At 38.0% G+C, this 27,288-nt stretch overlaps 1 protein-coding gene across 1 annotated transcript; it reads left to right on the top strand.

Moving 5' to 3' along the window:
* The first annotated feature begins 168 nt into the window (after positions 1-168).
* Positions 169-27,233, top strand: col9a3 (collagen, type IX, alpha 3). The gene is made up of 32 exons (XM_066702500.1): positions 169-410; positions 1,883-1,951; positions 3,771-3,806; positions 4,494-4,565; positions 4,966-5,019; positions 8,299-8,334; positions 8,852-8,875; positions 9,389-9,442; positions 10,497-10,550; positions 11,823-11,864; positions 12,820-12,876; positions 13,130-13,183; positions 13,439-13,492; positions 14,205-14,258; positions 15,020-15,073; positions 15,533-15,586; positions 16,145-16,198; positions 16,291-16,344; positions 16,429-16,482; positions 17,159-17,203; positions 17,589-17,642; positions 18,161-18,214; positions 20,207-20,260; positions 20,827-20,898; positions 21,986-22,021; positions 22,533-22,577; positions 22,989-23,021; positions 24,403-24,549; positions 24,912-24,966; positions 25,180-25,362; positions 25,858-25,935; positions 26,095-27,233. The coding sequence occupies exons 1-32, from the start codon at positions 345-347 to the stop codon at positions 26,277-26,279; spliced, it is 2,037 nt and encodes a 678-aa protein (XP_066558597.1). The 5' UTR covers positions 169-344; the 3' UTR covers positions 26,280-27,233.
* Positions 27,234-27,288: the final 55 nt, after the last annotated feature.

The following is a 27,288-nucleotide window of genomic DNA, read 5'->3' as shown; positions in this document are numbered from 1 at the left end:
CGCGTCCTAGCGATTAAAGAATCAGATTGTCTTGCAACCAACTCCTCAGTAACCCCAGCCCCTGCCGCCTCCCCTTTCCTTTCACATCCTGAGCTCTACCACCCCCCTCTCATGAAAAAAACAAAAAACCCTGCCCCCCCTGCTCAAATGTGTGTGACTTTGAGTTCAGCCCCTCCAGCTGGAGACTCGGGTTTATCTGGATTCAAAGTGCACTCATTCACGGGCTCCGAGCTGCAAGGTGAAGGACCGGTCCGTTTTAAAACGGGAGGAGAGAGCTAAAAGGAGAGAGAAAGGGGTAACCCCTTTTTTAACATATTAAAATCGGAGCTGAGAGGACGGGAGCCATGGCTGCTTTCTCGGCTCTTGGGCTGCTCTTTCTTTGCCAGCTGTTGACATCCTCCTCAGCCCAGGTAAGTGATGAAGTTGGACTCCAGTTGCGCCTCCGCTCGCAGCATCCAGAGCATCGCGCACTGTAACACATGCGACACAGCACTCTGTGTTACAGATTTGATTTCATTGTGTCGTTTTCTGTGCGATATGGTGTGATGGATCATCCGACCCGCCTGGAATAACAAAGCGACCGTAGAACAGAAAGGCGCTCTCGCCGGATTTCAGAGCAACAGGTTTGCATTGGCCATGTATCTAGCAGCAATGCTGCACAGACATCAAACGCCAAAGCTAGTGCTGGTTCTTCATCTTATTATGGTGGGAGACGTGTTTTGTACATTTCAATTGATGAGCCATTCACTAAAGAGATAGATACGCAATTCTGGCCCCTTTCATTTGAATTTATCCAGCCGTCTTTATAATATACTTGGTCTGCAAGAAAGATTTCGTTCTGCAAGTATGTGTGTCTGTTTGTATGTATATATATATATATATATAAATGATGGGTTGTATTAGGGGTAAATTAGGGGGGTTATACTTAAATCATTGGATATTCAAATGTGGTTAAATGCTTTAAGTTAAATAGTATCATATAGAGATTATTGACGTATATATAAATATATTTAAGAATATATAATGGTGAATGGAAACTAATGAAGAAAATCAGTGGTTAATTGTCAATGAGGAGGTGTGTGGGCTTGTGCTATTCCGTTCTGAAGAGGCTTGTGTTCCCCTGGTGCTGCAGTCCGCGCCGGCCTGTCCTGTGGGGAGATCAGGAGTCGCTGCACAATCGCACCTTTGTTCTCTCAGCAGCTCACTTTGACCTCTCACACTACTTATTGCATGAATACTTCTCACCTGATTATATATATATATATATATATATATATATATATATATATATATATATATATATATATATATATTGTCTGGTTTGTTTATGTATTTATCTATTCACAGCATTATTAGAGAGGTGTGTTTTCTTCGATGCGTATGTCATTACGCACATCATTGCGCATTACATGTTTTTGGTCTTTTTTTTTTTTTTTTTTAATAACTGTATGAGATGGACACCTTAACAATGAAATGCTTTGTAGACATGCGTGCTTGTATTTAAAGTATAGTACAATTTTTGGGAAGTAAAATAATTAGGTTATTAGTACAGCAAGTGCATAAGGGGCACTGAGAGCACCTCTTTCGTGCGTAATTTCCCAGAGAAGTGCAGAGACTATATTACGTTTTAAAGATGTATTATTTATTTATTTTCTTTTTTACAGATGTATACTGATGTTAGTATATTGTGCCAAAAGTTACATTTTTCATGTGATGGAAGAAATAGACTACACATTCACTTGATTGATATCCCTCGCTGGCACTTTGGAATGTGTTTGGTTGACAGACCATTATTTTAATTTTAATTATATATTATATTCTGACTTGTGGCTATGAAGCAGGATGTTATCTGTTATACTGACGGTATGGTTTTGTGTATCAGAGACCTGGCCCCCGAGGACCGCAGGGCCTGCCAGGACCTCCGGGACCCCTAGGGAAGGACGGCACTGATGTGAGTGAGAGACTGAGTGCGCATGGGCTGCCGAGGGAGAGAAGAGGGGACAAGGGCGGGCATATCCCTCCTCCTGGGAGTGTCACCACTGTGTTATTGTGATCAGTCTGGTAGCAGTAGTGGCAGCTGTTGTATTGTTGTGGTTGTGGTTATTTCATTAAACTTAGTTCCAATTAATTCAAAAATGGCTATACACATTGGGTTGCTGTTTAACAGTACCAGCTCCTTTGATATCTCTGTACTGAAAAGCACTGAAGACGTATGCACATATTTGTAACAACTTTTTTTTTCCTTTAGTTTTCTGTATGTTCTATTTCTCAGTCCTCGCATTCAGTTACCTTCATTCAAGACATCTTTTAAGAATGCATTTTAAGTGGGGGATGAGTTGAACAAAGATGTGCACTCACTAAGGATCTACTGCAGGCCTTGTTTGTTCAGTGTGCCTCTGAACTGACTGTTGTCAATTTGCACTGTGATTGCAATGTTATACCCAAGGTTAAACAGTGCTCTGTCATAGTTTCCCATGATTATGTTTTATCCCTTCACATGTTTATGCCTGATTTGTATCACTGCTTTACTATGTGCTTTACTAAAACATTACCATGGCATATTGGCTATAGGGGTAGACACATGATCTTGGAATGTAACCAGCCTTATCACAAAGTACCACAGACTGCCAGATAACAACAAATAATTGATCATTGGTAAATGGTTTAACCCTTTGACTTCTAGCATCATTAAGTCCTGGATTTATTAAAAGCATTTATGTCCAACGGGAATCACAAGTTAGTAGCAGGAAGCAATGCTTGGAGTATTTATAGAACACAATGACATAAAGATAGCCAAAACAGCTGGTATTATATCAGAACCAAATCAAATTGTTATACCTCTCTGTACTACAGTATAGGTTGTGCCATTTTCACTGTTCTGGAGTACGATTGCTTTGTATTATGTCAGTTAAAACATCTGAATGAATTATACCTTCATTGATATACACAATACTTCAAAAAATACCAAATAGTTCAATACATGTGAATGTATGAAGTTTATAGCTACAAGGTTCAGGATTTTATCATATTTTAAGGTACATTATATAACCTTACCTTACTGTTCAGTTTTCTCCAGTCCCTTTATGTTTTAATTTGTCTCTCCTCTTGACCTCAGTGTTTCATTGCATCACTATGATCCAAATCTCACACCTTATCGCTACTTCCTGTATCATAGGAAACTCACTAAGTAATGTTTCCCTAAAGGACTAAAACAAAAACAGGCTGCCATTTTGTTTTCAAAATGTTATTTTTCCTACCTTATGATTCAAAGACACTTAAAATGGGCTTTAATTTGAATTGACTTGTTTAATTCCTAAACGAAGAATACCTTAGCAGTGCAACACAGCACAACTTTCTTATGTTCTTATTTATGTATGTATTGCAAAGCTACTGGGGGGTTGAGTTTTGTTTTAGTGATCGATGGCTGGTTTAATATGTAGCTGCTCAGTTTTGGTCACCATGGAATAAGAATGTGATTTTCTGTTACACAGGGGGTTAGTGTATTAGAGTAAACAAATAGGCCACCTATGCAGCCCCTATTGTTGTTATAGATCACATATGAAAATGCAGCTTTATAATGCTCCCAGTTGGAGGTTAAAAATATGCTCAGTAGATAATTATCCTCTTATCTTCTGCCCCTATTGCTTTATATATTTAAAGGGTCAAAAATAAAGAACCTGTGGTGAAAGCAATTCTCCATCTTTTTTGTGTTAACATTATTTAACATTGTGAATACATTGATTTAAAGTGTGTTTGTGTTATTCTTATAGGGCAAACCTGGTCCACCTGGACTGCCTGGCAAGCCTGTAAGTATTTCTATTATACATTATCATTGTATTGGCATCATCACAACCAGATTCTTCTGCTATATGTGCCAAAGTTTTTAATCTGAAATTTCACCTTAGTTATTTATAATATCCAATCACAATCCAGTCACTCTATAGAACAAGTATTCACTCCCACAGTGTCAGACACCCACCAGTGTATCTGAGTCTGTGTAGGACTTCTCTTAGATCAGCTCCAAAGAGGTACCCTCAAAAAGGTGTGAATTTCACAAACAAAAACATCAGTCGCCAACGCATCGAAATGTTACAAATAAGCCTGAGTTTTAAAACCATTAGTATTAGTCAGTTGTTCTATCCAGACCACAGATAAGAAAATAACCCCTATGACTGTAGGATCAGTGGCAGTAGATAGCGGATTTGTCCACAGATCTATACCTCACAGCATTGGTTCCTAATTGGCATCCAGGCCTTGCCATCGTTTCTGTAAACCAGCAAGAGCATGCAGAAGTTCACTCTCTGTAGTTCAGCCTATTACACAAAGCCTCCTTGTTCTGTAATATTATATAATTATATCAGGTTTACTGAGCCAGTATAATCCCAATGAGCCACGTGACACTGGTTCAAGATACTGACCCATAACAGAGCTACATTATCTGCATTGTTAATTATTCGAGTTCATGTTACATTGAATCATGCACTGTGTTTCAGGGACCCAAAGGGAAAGCAGGGGCACCTGGGTCTGCTGGAAATGCAGGGCTGCCTGGACTTCCAGGAGTGGATGTAAGTTTGCATTTGACCAAATCAATTGATAATGCAGTTAAATCACATTAGAGAAGTGACCGTATCAGCCACGAGTTTAAATAGGCAAAACACTCTGACATCACTTCAGAGTGATGTCCAATCACAGCTCCCTGCCCCCAAGTAGCATTGATTTGTATGAGGGAAGCCATTAGAAGACACATAAGAGTTAGTTGAACTCTAAGATACAATACAACAGGTGAAGTCAAGTGCCTTCTGTTTTCAAATTTTCTTAGATCATGAATAAGATTTTTTTTTAGTATCTTGCACATTAGCCATAATGGTATAACATGTAGAAAACACATTAGCACCTGTGGAGACGGGAGACAGTTACTACAGTTACAGTACTATCCTTATTCTGACTTTTCCTTTTCATATCCAGGGTTTAACGGGAGCTGATGGCGTAGCTGGGAAAGATGGGCCACCTGGACCAAGAGTAAGTACCAGACTGCCCAGCAATCCCTTTACTGAAACCCCCTGCCTTTCCTTATGCCAAACTCATATATAAAAATAACTTTATTTTTTACAATACCATTGTAGACAAAAGCTTACTTAACATTAGCATAATAATACGGAGACATTATAGGTTAAAGGAGTCACAGGTCATGGAGTCCGTAAGAATTGCAAATTTTCTGTCAATTAAAGGAAACTCAAGTCTTTAAACCTTAGAATAGGACCTGAATGAGAGTTGGAAATCACCTTTCTTATTAATTTGTAATACATTTTCTCTGATCTGTTTTTCACCATGTTGTGGTTTTAACCCCATTATGAATCGGTTCCTGTCTGGGTTCTGTAATGTCGGGGAGTTGTCAAATACTTGCAGTGATTAAGAGAGTTCATTCGAGTGCCACATCCCAGATTTGTTTGCGCTGTACTGTCTGGCTGCATTTGTTAAGCTGCTGCTAGATCTTAGTAGGAATCTTTTTAATGAGCAACTGGACAACTGTGTACTGGATTTAATTTACTAGGCCTGTTTATGTCCTAATCCTACCTGGAATGTGCCCATTTCCTCTTTCTGTCCATGTACAGTGTCTCAGAAGCTCAATCTCTCAGTTTGTTTTGTGTGAGTATTTAGATGGTCATTTGAGTTGATATCTTAAAGAAAAATCTTAATCTTCAAAATCATAATGATTAAATATGAGCCAGATCGTGATTTGAATAGAAATCAGTGTAGCAGTTTAATCAATAGAAAAGTCAGGTTCAGTTTGAGAAGGTGCAAAATACACAACTTTCTAGAACAGTGAGCATAATTACACTAAGACTGAACTTGTGATTTAGATATTTTAGGTAGTTTATTTGTACTAGTTTTAAGATTAGCTCATGTTAGAAATTACAGGCTGGTTTCACAGACCCAAATTAGTGCTAGTCTTGGACAACTCAATGTTTTTCAGTAGTGCAAGACTAGTACTAATCAATGTCAGTGAGACTAGCTGTATATGTGACATGTACATGTCAGTCAGTTTATAAACAAACTGAAGATTGTGCTGGTGGATAATGTAAGCAGTGAAAAGCAGATGAAAAAGTATACATTGGGACAAGGACCCATGACAGACTTTCAACTTGTAAAGGGAAACCATTTTTCTTTTTTAAGTGTTCCAAGATTACCACATAGAGTCACCTCCAGAGTTATTGGCACCCTTGATAAAGATTAGCAAAAAATAATGTATAAAATAAACAACACGGGTAATGAGCTATATTTTATGCTCAGAGAAAACATTATTTTTTAACAAATAATATTTGTTTTCCTTAAAACGATTGGTGTCAAAATGATTGACACCCCTAAAGAGTCTTATTTAAAATTTAAACTGCATTAACAATCTACTTATTTAAGTACATCTCAGGGTTAAGGAACTGTATTGTGGCCTTATATTGGTTCCAGTTTCACTGTGGTATAAAAATTAGGTTAACAAGCATGTCAAATCCATTTGTCATCCATCACCATGAGGAAAAGCAAACAAGTCACAAATGAAAAGAGGGTGCAATGGGTAAACAAAAAATGCCCAAAACCTAAATATTCCACTTCCCATTATTAGTTCAAAACAAGTGGAACAGTGATAAACCTGCCCCCATGCACACTGAGGAAGATGTTTCATGAGGCAAAGAGGAATCCAAGGGCCACCGTTGGAGAATTACAGAACTTGGTATATCTTGGGGTCACCAAGTCTCCAAATCTACAATTAGACACCACCTCCATGCCAACATTTTATATCAGTAAGAACAGAAAAACAACACATTTACAAAAGTACATGAAAAGCTCCCTCAACTGACCAACCTTGTTGAAAGAATAGATTGGTGTTATAAATTATTATATAGTGGGAGAAAAAGAGTCTACAAATGTCTTGGTAAAGGGATTGAGACCAGTCCAATGCAATGCACCTCCAATATGTGTCCACTTGGCGGCCACTAATAAACAAGCATGTTTGGAATCAACCTATAGTTCATTTTACAATTTGTATGCTTCAAAGCAAGACTTTTGTAAGTGTTTGGCTGTAATTCAGTAAACAGAAGGACTGTTTGACCAAATCAAAACTTTAACCGGCTTGCTCAAATAATAATCAGATTCTTCATGGATTTTTAAATTAGCATAAAGAACTATAATTGTGTACAAGTTTGTAATTAGTAGGTAAACTACAGTTTTGATTTGGTATTTTGCATAGGTATTTAGATACTGAATTTGTGTGGGGAATTCATTCTTAATTTAACCAAACTTCGGCTAACTTTATGTAATCTTACTTCCTCTCATATAGATTACATTTGTTGATTCATTTATTGGTTTCAAGAAATTAGCACTCTAGCCTGTATCACAATTGTACTGTTTAATGTTTGCATAGGGATCTGGTGTTTGCTTTAATAATGAATTAATTTTCATAAAGTGTTATTAAACGTACTCTGTACTCACCAATTTGTTTATATAGTGGGGGTGTATTTTCTGTTAAGTAATATAAAACAAAATGAACTAGAAATCAGTCATTATTAATTGATCTCATTAATATATACAGAGGAAAATATTTTGTTTGTTAGTTTTTGGCGGTGGCATTCAGTGTGGTATTGGCTTTCTCACCATCTTTGAAAATATGCTTGAGTTTACAACTGTTGAGTTTGCATAGGAGCTACCGAAAGGCAGGGGTCTTGGCACAGGAGTGTTAGCTTTTTAAGGGGGATTTCTTATTACCACCTCACACACACTCCAAACATAGCAGACCGGCTGGGAGACTCCTTCACTCCCCCCACAGGCCTGCTTCTGAGCTGTACATGGGAATTTGTTTCATTCTCTGCATGTCTCTCCAAAAAAAAAAAAGCTGCTAAGACACAACAACTCCAGTATTAGCAATTTCACACTCTCTTTGTTTTTGTAATCCCAGAGACATTAACACATTCGTTGTTTATTACTTGAATTAAACAACGTTCCTCACAGGTCTGCTTTCTGTTGACAAGTCTGTTAGCTGCGAGTGTTAAGTGATGCTTACTGTTGTGCTTTTTCCATAGTAATTTGGTGTTTTGTAATGTAGTAACTCCTCGCCCATGTGCACGTAAGAGCAGATAGTACTTGAAATATCACATTTTATTTTGAACTGCTTTCTCTTGCAAAAGTTTGTTTCATTTTGTATTGATACTTTTCCTGCTAACATGAGTACAGTGTGTGGTTGTCTATGGCATGTGTTCACTCTTTAATTGTTAGAGTCTTGAACATTGTGTTTTTTTGTGATCTTCTTAGGGGGATGCAGGACCTCCAGGCCCAGGGGGACCTCCGGTAAGTATTTGACTTTCTCCGTATTGTGAGCCTGGGTCTAGGTTCCCATGAAAGTATTTTTGTGGCTCAGGAGATAAAGTGGTCATCATGACTTTCCAACACACATTGAGTTCAGCCTAAAAGTTCACACCAATTTATTCACACTCTTTATAGAAGGTAATACTGAGTGACAGGAAGAATACAAAACATCATAGGATCTCTAATGTGCTGTTGTAATTTGTAAATTGTAAACTGTGATTACTTGGTGGCTTTTTGACCGAGTGTTCCTTGAAAGTAATTAAAACCTGTTATCACACACTGTGTTTATTCAGCGAATGGTGGGTGGGTTGAATTTTGTATTTGTCTGGGTCTTGGTCAGGAAGGTATCTGTATAACATTTTACCAAAATAAATCTGCATACTTTTATTTTTAGCTTAACTTATTTTTTTCGTTGTTTCCCCTGTCCAACTGAAATTCGATTACTCAGGAATATACAATTTGTCTTAATGTATTGTAATGTAATGTATCTCTTTCTCAGGGCAGAGGGAAACCTGGACCACCAGTAAGTACTTTAGTCTTAAAACCTTGTACTGGAATACATACACAGATGTAGGATGAGATAACCTGAAGCAATCCATCTCCCAGTTCAATTCCCTTTGCTGTTTAAAAAATGTATTTTTTTGTTTGTTCACATAGCATTTTTTTTATTGGTGTTCTTTCATATCAGCATAACGTAAAGCACATTCTATCTATCAAATGTTCCATTATAGGAGTACTACTTTTATTTGCACTTCTAGCAGCTATAAAGATTTTATTATTATTATAATTATTATAATTATTATTATAATAATAATAATTATTATTATAATAATAATTATTATTATTATTATATATTTTTTTATTATATATTTTTTTTCTTAGTGTTCTATAATAACCAGATAAATAATTTAGATATTCTGTAGTCTTTAAACTGCGTTTTCCAAATAAAAGGATTTGCTAATTGACTAGTGTTGTATATGTGTGTTTTTGTGTGTGTGATTGTTGTGTATATATGTGTCTTGTTTGTTCTCTCTAGGGCGCACCAGGAGCCACTGGGTTGTCAGGAGGATTGGGGCCACAGGGGCCGACGGTGAGTTGAGCACAGATGGCTGAATCAGGTTTTTCGGGAATGGGAAGCCTCCACCAAGTCTTTGGTTTCCATATTTTAGTAAAGTAGGAGCTTTTATGAGTATAATGCAGTGCAGTCTGTTTCTAATATGTGAAGTAGATTAACAGTATGTTCAAACTATTTTTTTTAAACATAAACCTGCTTCTGAGTTGTTTTTTCTGCTCTAAAACATGTTAACAAATACAATGTGATCTTCTTTGAATGGGCTGAGTTGTATTGATCAGGAAACTTTGTATTGCAAACTGACAGGAAGAAATTACATAACACACACACACACACACATTTATATTTAGTCTTCATTGTCTTGCTTTGCTTCATGGAAGTTACCAGAATATTCTCCCATAGATTACCCTGATTAAGTGTAGCTTCCCTGAATACTTATCCATAGTGTTAGCCAAACACTTTATTGAAATCTTGAGAAGGCGAAGAGTAGAGAACAGCTGGCTTTTGTTATTATTTTATTCCAGCTGTGAACAAAAAGCAGTTGATTAACATTGTGATTGCAATTATTGTACTAATTGAAACTGAGGACAGTGTAATGGGTCAGAAGAGGGTAGTGCATCTGTTTCAGACTTCAACCAATAAACAAATGACTTGAGATCTCACATGCACTACGCTCCAAGGGAAAAATCCCTACAGTGCACAAAGAAACACACTTTGTTTTATGACTCAATGTAACAGAAGAAATACACCTTCAGCTTTATATTTGTTTTTTTGTTTTTAGCTCTGCATGTAGTTAACAGATGTTTATAAACACCCACTGTAACATTATGTTATGGAAAAGTCTAGTTTCCCTTGAACACAAAACCATGTTCTGCACAGGTCACTTCCAAACCGAAACAATTAAAAAGGACACTGACAATTAATTTTATTTAGGCTTTTCCACCTCTTCCATTCCTATCCACTCGATGCCCTCATCACTGACCGAATGTTATAATAAATCAACACTGCGGATGTGCACAAAAATGTCCAGCCCTGTTGGGATTCATTCGCCTTTTGTGTCTTTGTCTTTCAGGGACCTGAAGGGCCTTCTGGTCCTATTGGTCTTCCCGGGCCTCCTGGTCCCCCAGTAAGTACTGTATTGAACACTGGCCAATATAAACTCATCCGGAAACCACTGTTCCAAAAACCCTTATTTAGTTATGAGCACACTGAGGCCAAGCATTCATAAAGTCCTGTAAAATGTCAGCTGCCCCTTTGCTGCTTCATTTTCCTTCCAGCTTTATATCTGTCCTTGAACAATGAATATACCCAGTCCTCCTCACACAAACCCCTCTGCCCTACTGTCCCCCCCAGTGACGTATATAGCATTAAAGCATTGACATTACACCAGTGTATGTATAAACCATGGTCAGCTGACTTTATTTGCATTTAGTTCAAGTTTGGAACATAGTTGGTGCTTAATTTAGCCATTTCCCTTTTGAATTTATATATAAACAATACCTGGTTTTACAGCACTGGGATTAAATGCTAAATTGGAGTTCTGTGATGTTTTATAATCATGCAGCCTATTTAAAAGATCTAAATATGACCTGCTTTTGACACCCTAAAAACTTAGTCTGCTTGGGCACAATGTCAGCACCGCACACTTGAGATAAATGAGTGACATTATTTTTTTTTTCTGGTTGCAAACTTGAAAGTACCCATATCATATATAATTCTGGGCATCTCTAAATAAAATGATCCCATATCACTCCAGAAAGTGAATACTTTATGTTCAAGTGTACCAGTGCACAGTATTGTGTAACTGTACTGTTATATAAAAATAAGGTTAAGAAAATTGACTTGAGACCAACGTAAGATTTTTTTTTCTTATTTTAAGATTTATAAGAAGAAAAAATTTTGCATGGCTCCCAAGTAAGTTTTCTCTTCTATCACAGTTTATCTTCAACAGTTAAAGCCCATCTGAAACATGCATATTTAATAATTGCCTGTGAGGCCTAATTCAAGCAGGTGTAATTTAATACAATAATTATTAGCAAATTCTGTAAAAAAACATTTAGAAGTTTTGTGTCACCGTATTTTGAAAATATGGTGCTGTCTTTTTAAATCACATTTTGCTCACATTTCATAGTCTTTATGAGGAATATTTAGTCTCTTTGTATTTGGTTCGTATTAGCTTTACATGCTTTCAGGGTTTACTGAACGTAAATAATCTCCCAGTTATTTAGGAAATTAGTATTGAACTACTTCACTTAAACACACAATCAGAACAAATTATATTAAGAAAATCAAATAAATATATAGCCCCACTTGACATTTGTGACTGTCTATACTGTATGTGTTGTATGTAGTTAGTGCCCCTCTGAAGCAGTCTTCTCACCTGTCCTCTTCCTCTAAGGGTTTCTCCGGGGCTTTCCCTGATGGAAATGGCGATGCTTTGGTAAGTTACTTTTTCTTCTACCTTTGGTCTTCATTAAACGCACTGGACAATACCGGCAGTACATGACATTGTATTTTACTGGAAGCTGTAGTTTATCTGTGTAAGGCAATTCACAGAGAGCAGTATTTCTAGTCTGCAAACACTTATTTATAGCTGGCTTTACTGCTCTGGCAATTTCATGGCCATTCTAGACTAAGAAGTAGGTTCACAGATTTTTCTTGATACAGTTGTATGTTTCAACTTGAAACAGAGATCAGTAAATAATGGCTCCAGTGTAAACATGATAGATATCACCAACCTTTATCTCTGCAGTATTGCACTGTATTATACTTGGCCATCTTTCCTTAAGTAACAGTAATTACTAAGTCTAACCCCCCCCACCCTATTAGAATTGGAACCAAATACAAAATAAAAGTAGCTTTAATAAGCAGAAAAGACATGGCTGGATTAAAGGAATTGGATACTACTGCTTTAACTCTCGGTTGCAAGATGCATAAAGAATTTCAGAAGATAAACATACATTGAAATTGATTTGTCTAACCAAAAGAAACAAAAACAGATTGAAAAGTGTTTGTCAGTTTTAATCCTGACATGGATTTTAGAATGTGACCTGTCTGAAGGACCCCCCCCCGCCACCCCCTGTTTGAAGAGATACTAATCTTTATGGTTTAATTGGATTACCAAGGCTGTACATTTCCAAAAACACCATTACTGCTAGGCTTTGCATTTGAATAGACGAGATGTAAAGTAACATTGTGGAATTATACATCCATTACACAGAGAATGCATAATTTTCTAAGGTATCAATTTGTACACATGAATACTTTTTCAAAAGGAAATGCTGATATTTATCTTGTTTTAAATACAATTAAGGGTCATAATATGATATCTAAAGCATAGCATTGCCTTTTAAGAGCTCCTTCTTAATTGTGTCTCATGCTTTTTCTCTCCACAGTGTCCTGCTATCTGTCCTCCTGGCCCCGCTGGGCTTCCAGGAATGCCAGGGTTCAAGGTGATTATAAAACTTTAACAATTGCCCTTACTGAGGAAAATGTATGAGTCAGCTATGCTGCTATTCAAGAGCTTTGTGGAAGAGTAGTGAACACTTGAAGAAACTCAAAATAATGTTTTGTGTTCTGTGTTATGTTTTGTGTTCAGACCAGATTTATGTGGTGTTACTGTACTAGGGTTGGGATTATGCAAGGATAACTGACAGCCTTCATTCATTACATGTCAATCAACAAGTGCTCCTCTGTGTTTATTAGGGTCACACCGGCCACAAAGGTGACAAAGGAGAAGCTGGAAAAGATGGAGAAAAGGTAAGAAAAACAGCAAAGCAGATGACACTTCCTCAGAAAGAAGAGGATACTATCAAATTGATGTATCTATCATCATTCTAAACATCTTCACATGGTTTAGAGTTATCATGAAGGATAAAATTGATCTATGGGATAAAACTATTCAAAATAATTGTTTAAAGGACTCTCAGATGTTCAAAGGACCTTCATTTGAGATAATAGACAATAGCTATGTGTTATCTGAATGTGTGTTATAACTTCTTTGTTTTCTCACAGGGAGACCCAGGCCCTCCAGGTCCACCTGGCATTCCCGGAACAGTTGGCCTCCAGGTTTGTATATATATATATATATATAAATACATATAGCATTAATTAATTAATGAGGTGAAAAAGCTACAAATAAATACCATCTTAACATAAAACACTAGTGAAATAGTAGGATAGCAGGAATTTAAAGTTAGTCACACACTCCAATGTTGAATCCAGTCCAGTTTATACTTTTCAGACTCTATTCTATGTTCTAAACAGAGGCTGACCTCCATACTGACACCTTACTTCTCATGCATTCCTCCCCCCATTGACAGAATGCTCTGTATCAATGATGACAGGATTTGCATTCAGGACAAATACAAACAGGCCAACATGATATTTGAGCTCATTGAAATCAATGGCCCGATTCAAAGAAGGTCTTTGATTAGTGGGGCTGCACTGACTCAAATATATGAAATTCCCTGGAAAGTGTGTGAAATTCCTCCAAGACACGTGTTGTGAATCACAAGATAATCATTGCCAACCTGCCTGATTAATGTATTGATATTATTCAGGCCTTTGAGCCTTAAAGTGTTACTGCTGTAGCCATGTTCATTCTCGTCCCATTCAGAAATGCTAGCAACAATTAATGTCCATGAAGTGTTTCAGTGTCTTGATCCAAAAGAGCTCCTGTTGATATTAAAGATACCGTGGTGTCTATGGAATACTGAAAACACTTCGATTACATTCTAGAATTTGGAAGATGTATTAAATTGACTGTGTGACTTTTCAGGGTCCTCGTGGTTTGAGAGGGCTTATGGGTCCAATGGGTGCAGTGGGAGACCGGGTGAGTAGTCTATCAGTTCTCCTTATGAACAGAAATAAATGTCAAGGAACAAACTGACCATTCAGGATTCATCAGGATTCAGTATTCATTATTCAGGATTTACCATTTCCCTCTATGTGTATGGATTCCTACACAGTTTCAAGGTGAAAATACCCTAGCGTACTAGCCTCTACAGCATGGTTTGGTAATTTATTCAAATTTATTCCATGTATGCTATTAATAATTCTCTATGTAAAAAAAAACAAGTTTCTTATACCAGTGCAAAAGTTACTTTTAATAAGCTTCCATTTATGTTTGGGTGTTTAGCTCACTGAACTCATTTTGAAGTCAGCGCTGCGGTGACTTGATATTTTCCTTTTAAAATAAAAACATAACTCTTTCTCATCTTAGCAATCATTTATTAAGACTGAATTCAATACACCCATGTATAATTGTATAAGTCATGTCCTTGAGCCTCGGGAATGCTGCTCTTTTCTGGATTTTCTCTAAGGCTTTTGAAATTCTGAAGATGTAATTCACAGACAAAGGGCTTTCAACTGAGAAAACGGTTGTGTAGGCAGCTGAAGCTTATTTGTCTTCTTGGAACCTAGAGAATCTAATGTGTCCAGATATTATGCCGTATAGGGACCGCGGTGCTAGGATTATTTGGAGGGACAAGGGGAAGGGATGCTGGAGACAGACATGGATTTGATAGGGTGGAGTGTAGCTCTGTTGAAATTAAGTGACAATGTGTCTTTAACTGCTCCATTCTTTTTATCAAGGGATTGACTGGTTTCCGCGGACGACCCGGAATTGCGGGGGCCGTCGGAAAAACAGTGAGTGTTTCTTTATATGAACAGGCAGCATGGGCAATAAATATATAAAAAGATGTGTCCACAAACTGCAGTTTAGTATCTGAAAGAATAAGTCCTAGATTTAAATGACAAATTACTGAAGCATTAAAGTGGCAAAGGAAATGCTGTCTGCTGATCTGCCCGTGGGCGTCTTGCTCACCAGCAGTACAACCTAACAGAATTTAGTATTAAAAGCTCAGTTCCTGTTCATATTTCAACTTGATGTAGAGCATCATGCATTCATTACTGTATACAACTACATCTTTATTTAAGTTTTAATAAATATATTTGAACTATTATTAGTTGTATTAGTCATAGTAGTAGTGGAATTGTCTTTATGAATTGTCAGCATGGTTAAGAGAGGTTTATCAAAATATGTAGGCCTTTGCATTTTGGTTCTCAGCAATAAAAAGGCACGTCTGTATTTTTTGATAATTCCAGGGTGATGCTGGAGAGAAAGGACCAGAAGGGTTCAAAGGACCAAAGGGTGACATTGTGAGTATTAACTGGTATTTGTCTGAGATCAGCCGTGACGTGGGCATGTGACATGTTTGGAAACAGGTCTCTGTATTGTTCTGCAACCAGTCCCCTTGAAGGCTTAATCATAGACTGCATAAGAGCTGTCCTTCAAATCAATCCAGATATCGGTTAAGCCATAGAAAGTCTCTCTAAATTGAATCTACAAAATAAGGCTCTTTGTGACCGGTTGTCGTTTCTTTTTACAAGTGACAAAGTTTCCATTTGGTGAAATCAATTTGCATTTCATACTACTACTTTTTATGTTGCATTTAGATTTGTAATACATTTTCATTGATAACTTTTGTGTGTGTGTGTGCATTGACAACCTGACCCCCTGTTCCAATACACCATTACCTTTGACTTGCCTTTGTCATCACCAAAGTAACATAACATGTTCCTAAATACCTGTAAATAATGCCCCTAGGTCAGCACTGTGGGTTGTTACTTTTTGACATGGTCAGAAACAAGTTAAATACAATTTCCCACACTCCACTGTTAATTACTAAATGTTCAAATTTTGCCTATTTTCTGCAGGGAAAACCAGGTCCGAAAGGAGTGCCAGGGGGATCTGGGCCTAAAGGAGAGCCAGTAAGTGGCACTGTGAAAACTGAGCTCAATTATCTCCTACCTTTAATAACTGTGAAAATGAAAATGACACATTATTTTCTTTGACTCTTTAGGGCATTCCTGGTCGGGATGGAAAAGATGGGACTCCGGGAACAGACGGAGAGAAAGTATGTCATCTTTTATCACGGAATTTGTCCGGTGTCTGTAGAGGTGGGTGCTGATGTTATTAACGGGTTCTTCTCTGGTTTCAGGGGGATGCCGGGCGACCTGGAGTCCCAGGGGAGAAAGGTCCCAATGGCCTTCCTGTAAGTGTCTCTCACCTTGCTATAGTGCTGAGCCATTTTCATAAAGTATAAGCTAAATACAGTATAATTGCCTGGAATATTATGGCTTAATGGGAAGCACAGTGGGTCAGTTTGGTTTTAGATTAGCCACAAAGAACATCAATATCAGTTATTTTCCTGGCCCAAAATGTTTAATTGTTCCTTTTTCAATCTCTTCTATCCCAAATGTAGTCCAATTTTAGATATTGCAGGTCATTGTTATTAAGTCTATTGTAACACAGTGTAGACACACCATTTTGTATCACATGGCTTGACCCAGCTGACTGGATATAGAAGAAGTATAAAGCTGAGAGGTCCCAGTGTCAGCCCCCAATGGGAACAATAAACAATCTGATTTTAAGATGGATCTGTCTAAACGTTACATTAAAACAACTATTGGACACATTGGACATCAAATTACACAGTGAACTCTTTAAAGGTCATATCAGTCATTGTACCAGCCATTGACAAGTCATAATGCCAACTGCTGGCTCTATGTGGGAGGAGCTGACAGGGAAAAAATGCACAACACTCATGGATACTTAAAGCTAATTATTCTCCAAATCATTTCATTGCCATTATCATTGTGTAATTAAAGGACGGTTCAGTCTTAAATAATGCATTCCTAATACTGTCTTGTCCTGTTGCTTAATTTTAGGGATTACAAGGAAAGGCTGGAACCAAAGGATCGAAAGGGCAGAGTGTAAGTAAAATAATTTTCAAATCTTGCAAACATGGTCAATTAGGACTATATATAGCATAGCCATTCAGCCAGAGATTTTTTGTATTAATTTAGTTATTTGTTTTTTTTGTTTTTGTTATTGTCAGCAAACAATACCCCTTTGGATTGTCTCTAAATCAGTTTTGAGTATAATTTCCCTTAAAAGGAAAAACAAACAAAACAAGAATTAGCCAATCATTAGCCTATTGTATAGGCAGTCTTTATTGGGTTAATACCATCTCATGCGGCAACATTACAAGCTGTTTTTAAACCACAAACAAGAAACCAGGCCGGGGATTGTCTGAGAGAGTTCTGTTTCTGTCGGTTTGTTGTCTGAATGGTTCTTGTTGTGTGTTTCTGTTTACAGGGTGACCAAGGAAAAAGTGGAGAGCCCGGCCCGTCTGGAGAGCCAGGTATTCCAGTATGTATCTGACAGAATGTGAACTTTTTATGATTGAAGGAATGCAAGGAAGGACAAAATTCTTAAGATATGACATTTGCAGTATTTTCTATATTCATATGGTGACTTAAATAGAAAAAATAACATACTTGAAGCAATTCTCAAAATCATCCATATTGAAAATCACCCACTTGCATTTTTTAAACCATTAAATCCAGTTTTAACGCCAGTATGATTGATGTCAATATTTTAGGGTTTGCTTATGAGCACCAGTAAACACCAACCAGTATGGCTATTCTATAGTGAATTCCTATCCAGCACCTCTTTTTGTTATTACTCATGTTTGGCTTTAAAAGCAGCTATAAGGCATGTTCTGCACATACACACATCCAAGCGACTCCTAATGACAGGTGCGATGGAAGATGTCAACAATACAAGCTTATTGGCCTCAGCTTTTTGAATCTGTTTTGGTTGATTAAATGGCTTTGGTTCATAAGTACACAGTGTTTACTCCGTTCTACATTTGTGTCCATCTTCAGGGCGTTCAGGGTGTTCCCGGAGAGAGGGGAGAAGCTGGGCCGAGGGGTGTAGCCGTAAGTATTTCATTTCCACACCTCAATCTAAACACACCTGACAATCAAGACCATACAACCATCTCAAAACACTTTTTCCAACTCAGTAAGACTTTGAGCATCATAAATTAGAGCAGGATAGTGAATTAATTACCTCCTAAATGGATGTCCTATAATCTGTGAATCAAGAAGTAAATTGATTAGCAATATCTAATGGATAACAGCTGAGGAATATGACTTTCCAAATAACAATGAGTCTGATGGTGATTATGGCTATGGAAAAGCTCTACTAATAAAGACTGCTACTCCAGGATTTTTGAATGGGAAGGAGAACCTGCTGGAAAAATAAAGGGACTATGTATTAAACTGATCCAGATTTCCTGTTGGGAAAAACACTACATGGTAGGGAAAACAAATGGTGCAAATTACACTTTGGAGAAACATCTTTGGATGTATCATTCTCTGTAATTACTCAGTTGTTAGTTAGCGGTGAAGTCTGAGATCTCTGCTGCACAATTTAGGATAAGAAGACATCACGGGGTGCCCTTGAAAAGGAGTTTACATTTTTTAAAGCTATTTAATCATAGTAATAATGTTTCAATAGCCCAACAGCCAATGTTTTGTTATTCTATTAATAGAACCATTAATCTCTGCCCTCGGTTGCAATGACTTCCTGAAGTAATTTTTCACAAAACCTTTTTACATGCAATGTTTAAGGAAAGGCAACTGATTCATATCACTTGGCCTAATGAGTCTTAGTTAACAATGCAAACCTCAATTTCCTTAATTTTTAAAATACTTATTAAATACACTAACATTATACATTATTAATAAAAACTGATTTACAGAATAATACATTCATAAATACCTTCAACAAACTTTGAATCAACTCTTTTCTTAATGGCAAACTACCTGTCAAAATGTATGAATGTTTTATGTGCCAAGTACAGGCATTAGTGATTGTCTTAGCCCTGCCCAGCCCAGGCTCAAACACTCAAGCCAATGGAAAATTCAAAATGATGGCAGCGTTCTGTTTGCCAGCGACTTCTTGCTGTTACCAATTGGAAAAGTGTCAACATGTATTGGTTTTGGAATGCATCCTAGTCAGGTGGATTGAAGGTTTGATTTAATATGGGAAAATTAAACTTTGTTAGGGATCTTTTCACATAATGTCAAAATATATGTGCTTTGTGATTGGGACATGGGAACCTTGTAAGAGCAATGTCTTCACATCTTACAGAATATTTCAATTTAATCAAAAGGCCCATGTGGAATACTCGTAAATGTAATTGACTGAAGACAGTAGAGCCCTTGCTGCTGAAAGAGTCAGGCAGTGCTGTCTCAAAACCATTCCCATTGTGGATCGCTGTGCTGAGAGCGAGTGCGGTGAGGAATGTGGGAAGGCATGGGTCTGGACAGAAGAGCCATTGTCCACAGTCCTAGGGCCGAAGCCCGGGGGAACGGTGGATACACCAGCAGCCCTGCTGGCAATGCAAATTCCAGAGACGACCGGACACAATAATGCCCTTAAACCTGCACAGCTCAGGAAGGGGGCAAATCCAAGCAAAGCTAAAAGCCTGAATCCCCAGTGGCTAACCTTAGGACTCTACTACAGAGTTTGTAATGTTTAAAGTTTAACCACACATCCTCAGAGGTCCTCAGATTGATTTTCACATCTTGGGTGGGGATGGGGAACAGCATACAAAGAGTGTAACTGTATTTCCCTTCAACTGATATAAAAACAACACACAAGAAACTTTGGGATACATATTCGAAGAGGTGTGCATTTCCTAATATGAGAAACGATATTAAATACCTGGTGGGAAAAAAGGAAAGAAGGAAATTGAACTGGACACACAGTTGGATGATCCGTTTCTGCCAAAACTACTCAGATGAAGATGAGAAAGAGTGTCTTCATATTGCTGCCTGCTGCAGGTGTGCTGGTGATCATTGGATGGTTGTGCTACTGTGTGTCCTTGCTGTTGTGATGAAAACATGCTATTTAATTCACAGGGAGGGGTTGGACCTCAAGGAGATATGGGACTTCAAGGGGTTAAAGGCTTCCAGGTCAGTGATGTATTTTATTATGCTGATCCCTGATCCTTAATCATCTACTTTTCAAACTAGAAGATGGATTTTACAATACAATGTTATCGAAAATGGTATTTTAAATAGGCAGCAGAGAATCTTAGTTGTGAGAGTCTCTGTTTTAGCTTTAAATGAGGGAAACAGCAGCAACAAACAACATATGCAAATCAAAATATTACCCCCGTTAGGTGAGACTGATATTTTAACATTTACAAAGCTGGTCTATATATATACAGAGATACATGTATGGTTGTCCAGCAAAACACACTGTGTTTATCACAGGTCTGGCTCTTGACAGAGTTAGAGACATATAGTTATTCTTAAGAAAACAAAAATAATGTTTCTCACTGAAGACTCATGCAACTGCGAAACATGCAGTGGAGTAATATGCATAGCTGTGATAATTTTCAGGAACCAGATCTATAATCATATGAATGTGTAGAAAACATGTTGTATTAATTGACTTTAACCTGTTGATAGAGTAATCAAAGCTATTGATAGAGTTATTTAAAATATATACATAACGATCTATGTTCCAAATGCAGGGACCAAAGGGCGCTCTGGGAGATGCAGGGCTTCCTGGGCCGACAGGAATCCGCGGATTATTTGGTGAAAGGGTGAGTCAGTGGTGAGCGTGGATGATGCCTCCTGCATCACACTAAGGCAAGCTGCCCTACAGGGCTCCCACAGGGGTTGGCCATTAATCCCCCATCACATGTCATAGTATTTATTATTGACTCTTATCAAACATGTAGAAACTGTAAAATAATATGATTTACTTATTAAAAGTTTTATTTTTCTTCAATTAGTACATAGCCTGTGATGAAGGCATCTAAAAAACAACCATATTACAAGTGACATGCATTAAATCCTCCAATTATGTGGCAAAGCTGTCAATTTAGAGTTTTCAACAGTGAAACTATATAAATTAGACAAATAAAAACTAATCAACTGTATCATATTGTTGCAGAGCCATAATGAAAATGCCAGTACTTTGGTTGCACTGCTTTATAATCTTCATATACCTACTGAGTAGGAAAAGATTTCCCCCCCCCCCCGTGTTTCGTAGACATCTTTTCCTGTCACTATAAGGTCAAATACATTTGAAAAGTACCAGAATATTTTCCATACCTCTTCTAAAATATATAGATTAATAGTTCCATGTACAGTATCAAGTCACAGCAGAGGATTATTAAAAATGAGCATTAAAGGAAATTATAAGACCTTTTTCAGCATGATAACGTTTCTAATCAAAATGTTGTAAGGCCGGGGACATGTCTGAAAATGTGAACATGTTTGACAGAACAAGATATCACACATCCTATGTTCTTGTAGCATTGAATTAACAGTTCAATACACTGTATTAAAACATGTATTCACAGTATATAAGAGGTTTTCTGTTCTGATGTATAGGTTTGCAGAGCTTTCCTTTCTATATGAGTTGGTTTCTTAAATGCATGCTGTGTTTTCTCTGAGTGTTATGGGACTGTCGGGAGAGTGCGCTCATATTCAGTGTGCAGCAGTAGAACAAAGTGCGTCTTTATGTGCTGTAGCTGTGGGCTCCCGCTGAACATCACAGACAGCGCAGCCTCCCACCCACAGGGCCAACCTGAGAGTCGCCTGCCTGTTATTTTAACAGCGGCCTGATTATTTACTCTCCTCTCTCTCTCTCTCTCTCTCTCTCTCTCTCTCTCTCTCTCACAGGGTCCAGTCGGAGCTTCAGGCTCCAAAGGAGACCCAGTGAGTATATTTCTACAGTCAATGCCCCCCTGTTTCAAACTCTTCAGCCCTTTGAAAATGTTGGTGTTACTGGTGTCTGAAGGGCTGTTAAAAAAAATAAAGAGAAGCAAAATACATGTATAGTGTATATCAGTCACCACTGGTCAGGAATGGAAATTCTTGTTAAGGAAATAACTGGTGGATAATGAGATTCTTCTGTTTTATAGAGAGCAACAATCAAACTAGAATTGAAAGGTACCAAGACTGGTTGATGTGGTTATGGACAAACTTTAGCTAAGAACTGAAAACCTATTATGTTTACAGCTGGTGCCACAGACCTTGATTAGCACTCTTCTTCCACTACTCTACCTGAAATACCACTGGCTAGTCCAAGACTAGAGCTAATCTGACTCTGTGAAAGCAGCCCTTTAAGTCCTAATATTTTATTTTCCTATTATTTATAGCTGTGTTGAAACTGATTGTTTTAGTCAGGGTAGACTTCTGTTAATCTGCTCTTCCGTTTGCTCTGCAGGGTCTCGCTGGAAGTGATGGCCTTCCTGGAGAAACAGGAGAGCCGGTATGTCAGTTAAAGTGTGTCTGTATGTATGAATTTACAGAATAGGAAAAGGAAAGCAGTAGGAACAGGAAATGGAAAACTCGCTCTACAGAGTGTATAATGATTTCTGTCTATTGTAAGTGAATGTTGAAACTGAAAATAATGTTATTGGTAACTTTGTTTTGGGGGATTTTCTGGAAGAGGGGGTGGTGGTGCTTAAAGAGTTTTAGTTTGTTTGTTTATGTATTTATTTATTGATTATTGGCCATATTAAATAATTTAGTTTATTCGTATCAGGTTAAAGCTCAGGAGTACATCTTCCTTCATGAAATGGAGTAATTGAATCCTGTATTTCGGCATGTGCTGTAGGTTATTTAGCATATATGGTTTTTACCTGCTGTTACTTTCTTAAAGATTGTGTCATTCCTTTAGGGTCCATTTGGTCCTGTTGGACAAAAAGGAGAGGTAAGTTCCCAAAAAGTACTTTTATAATTATTTATTTGTCTCTGTGAAACACTTTAATAAATCCGCCTCTGTAGTTGACCGTATCAGAGTTGTAATCAAGCATATTGAAGTGTGAGTGCAATTGCTGTTTAACTTTGTCATTTAGTGATCTTTAACTACACAACTTCAGAAAATACAATTATTTTAAAGTGCAACATATTTTCAAAGTGTTCCAGCTGAACTTTTATATTATTCTATTTTATATAATCATACAGAATTGTGTACATACCTGTTCTGTTACAACAGATTGGTTAATGAGGTCACAGAATCTTTCATTGTTATTATTTATGGTAACTGATACCAGTGAATAGAATCAGTACTTCACTGTTTTTTGTAGGACAATAAACCCACATACATGTATCTATTTATATTGCCCTTCCAGACCCTGCAAATGTACTCTTATGTCTCCTACGGCTATAGAGAGATTTATCTTTGTAAGCCTACAGAATCTCTGCCTTTCTTTTCTTTTGTGCTTTGCGCTGCAATCTGTGTATTCTCTCATAGGCACTTGTGTTATATAGTGTAATATATAACTGCAAATATGTAACTGCCACATTAAATAATGAATACAAGGATGAGAAGAAGAAGAGGGATCACCGCCAGCCTCACAAGGGTTTACTCTAAGTGAAATGCAACTCATACAGTGAAGGGAAATGTTCGTTTTGGCTTTTGATATGACTTTCTTGTGTGCAGTGCAGTGTCAGTGTCAGGACTGAATCACCACAGTGCCGAACAACAACTCATGAACTAATTACCAGAGATTCCAGAGCGCATTCCAGGTTTAACTGGATTAATTACCGTAATGGATTGCTGCTTCAGCTTTATTAACCTGCTTTCTGAGCCCCAAAGGGAAATAATTAATGCTGTATTGCGGAAAAGCTTGCAGCCCAATTAATGTAATTACTTCAAACACTCTGATGTGTCACACAGCCATGCTTTCCTTTTTTGTGTGTGTGCTTAATTATCCTGGAAAAAAAAAGAAAAATGTCTGGATAATTGGAAAAAAAGGAAATTAGACTTATAACGATTTTGCAGTGAAATACTTTTATTCACATCTGAGTCACATCTGAGTCACATGCCCCACTTTGGTGTTGGTACTTTTAATAACAAACAATATTTTAAATTGGGGGGTCAATATGTTGGAAGCTCATTCAAAGGCAATTATTTTTTGTTTAAATGGTTCTATATCTCCGGGAGGGGTTTGACAAAGAGAAATCAAAAGACATTAAAAGATGGTGATTAACTCTGTTCTTAGGTGTTGCTAATTACTAACATAACGAGGCAGAAGAAGATTTCCACTATTTCAGGTGGAGTTGTGTAATCTTTTTTTTTTTGTTTTCAGCCTGGCAAACGTGGTGAGCTTGGTCTGAAAGGATTCACCGGCCCTCAGGGGGAGACCGGGGCCAGAGGGGCTCCTGGGAAACCAGGCTTCATGGGCTTCCAGGGAGAGCAGGGCCTGCCGGGTATCGCAGGAAAAAATGGCGTTCCTGTGAGTATCCAACAGGGGTTCAACTCTTTACCAGTGGGATACTGATTTCAGTGTTTCTCCGGTGAAACAAAGTATATTTTCTATGAGACAATTATTGGAAAATTGAAGATCCAGCCATCTATAAAGAATCAGGGTTCAAAGACACTTACATGGAATCTGTCATTCATGCATCAACTGCGACCAGCTGCCACTCAGGTCTAAATGTTATACCTTGAAGACTGGGATTTGCCATTGGTAATCTATCTGTATGTAATCCATACGTTTGCAGTGTTTTCAGATGTGTTGTCTGTGCATCAGTGGTATTCTTTCATTTGATGTACATTCATGCTACTTTCTAACTTTATCCCCCCCCTCTCTTTCAGGGTAAACTAGCAAGTGAACAGCACATCCGGGAGTTGTGTGCTGGAATGATCGATGGTGAGGCAAAAATTGTTTTCTGTTTTCCCATGTTTATAGTTTAGTATATCCACACAGAATTCAAGTTTTGAAATGATTATATTATGATTCTTAGCAGATTCGTTTTAGAAAAATTCATATTATTTGTATATACAATTACCCATTTAAACATCTGGGGTTTTACTGGAGAAATGTAGGTAAAGTGAAATGTCTGTCTTTCCTTCCTCCCCTCAGATCAGATTAACCAGCTGGCTGCTAACTTGAGGAGGCCCTTGGCCCCTGGCATGGTGGGTCGTCCCGGTCCTGCTGGGCCCCCAGGGCAGCCAGGAGAGGCCGGGTCAATGGGACACCCAGGAACACGCGGACCACCCGGATACAGAGGACTTCCCGGAGAACTGGGAGACCCCGGCCCCAGAGGTAAGAAAGCCAGCTGAAATGAAATGCTGGAACAAGAGCCACCGACACGTGTTATAGACTGAGGAGGCCAGAAATGTACATGTCTGCGTTCAGTCCCTTACGTGCTACTATTAGTTGCAGACAAGTATTCACCCTCCCCAGGGCTGAGGACATTACTCAGATCTGCCACGTCTCCATTATGAGCTGTGTTTCACTCCCCATAAAATATCTGTGAGCTCTTCAATTGATTGGCCGTCACAAGCTTGATTGTGTTGTAAGGCTCATGTTTTAGGTGCTTAAAAGCAGCTTTCCTTTGTGAGCATTACTGCAGCAAAACTAGTAAATTACTATTCAGAATGTTTCTCAAAGGTTTCTTACTTAACAAGTCTTTTTTAACAGATGTATCCCAACTCTCAATGCTCAAAGGATTATAAAAAAACAACAAACGAATACATGTACATTACTGGCTTTTGCAAGAATTCTGAGATTTGTTTCCTGTGTCCTGTTGCACCCTAGGCGACGTTGGTGAGGCAGGTGACAAAGGGCCGGTTGGCAAAGCTGTTGACGGACCTACAGGAGACCAAGGGCATCAAGGTATTTTGAAATTGCAAAAGATATCAAATGAAACTAAAATGAAGTGTAAAAGTAAAATCTGAAATTGGGATCAGGCCTCCGATTGTCACTGAAGCAGCCTCAGTGTCTCACACTCACGCCCCTCCGAGCACTCAGGCCTGTTCTCTCTTGTGTTTGCAGGGCTTCCCGGGGTGTCTGGAGTCAGCAAAGACGGTCGCGATGGTGCCCCGGGTGATGCAGGCTATCCTGGCGAGGCTGGCAGGGTGGGTAGGACTGGCTCTCAGGGGTCCCCTGGAATCTGTGACACGTCGGCCTGCCAGGGAGCTGTGGCGGCAGGAAAATCAACCAATCCCAAGAAGCATTAAACCAGGAGGAGACTCAGATATTTTTTTGGAAGGACGTGACTGAATATTTAAGGAAAAGAAAAGACAATGGGAAGGAAGGAAGAGAAACTACGAAGAAATCAGACTTTACCAAGACGAACGGACAGAGGTCACAGACATACACGATCGAGCGCACGAACACCGGTATCGCTCCTGACAACGAAATTTTAAATAAAACAGTCTCCCATGAATGGCTTTACTGAAAAGGTGCTTAAAGACATTTTTTTTTAATGTATGTTTTTTTTTTCCCTCCCCATGACATCCAGCTACACACCCCTCCTGCAAAACAGAGGCCCTTCTACCTACAGTAACTTTCTGAATGTCTTGGCAGTAGTTTTAGAGCACGAATGCAGCTCTACGCATTTGTGGTCCATGGTGTCTTCTCTTCAGGCAAGCTTACCTCACTAAATGTTTCTCATAATACAATTTCAGTGCAAGAGCTGTAATTCTGTGAAGGGGCTTTGTATATATATATAAATATCACAAAATGTGTTCAGGTATTTTGTATAGTTCAGTATACCTGGAATTAGGTCCATTTTCAACACTTGCTAGTATAGACATTATTTGAAGCAGCTTGTGAAGTGTTTTTTTCATTTTGTTTTTCTAAAAGTGTTTTATACTTTTTAATTATTTGTTAAACTCTAAGATCAAACTCCCCTTCAAACATGTAAAGAAATAATAATAAAATAAAAAGGCTATGTGGATGCTACAGCAACTGTTACAATGACGCAGTCCTTAGTGAAATGTGTGCTTACTCCTCTCCGTTTTACTCCTCTTAAATGAAAATCCACATCCACTATGTAATGGTGCTGTAACTATTAAATACACATGATTTGAAATACTATTTATTATTTGTGGGTGACTGTTGTATGTATAGTAAAGCGCTATAGCACCATATGTTGTAAGAAATAATGAATAAAGCCACTTTTCAGTAAATCGCTACTTGTTCTAAACATGAATAAAACGATCATTGCACATTATTAACCGAATT

This window comes from Amia ocellicauda, chromosome 4 (genome assembly GCF_036373705.1).
Source record: "Amia ocellicauda isolate fAmiCal2 chromosome 4, fAmiCal2.hap1, whole genome shotgun sequence".
Taxonomy (NCBI): domain Eukaryota; kingdom Metazoa; phylum Chordata; class Actinopteri; order Amiiformes; family Amiidae; genus Amia; species Amia ocellicauda.
Note: the sequence above shows the minus strand (reverse complement) of the source record. Positions and strands in the feature narration are given on the sequence as shown.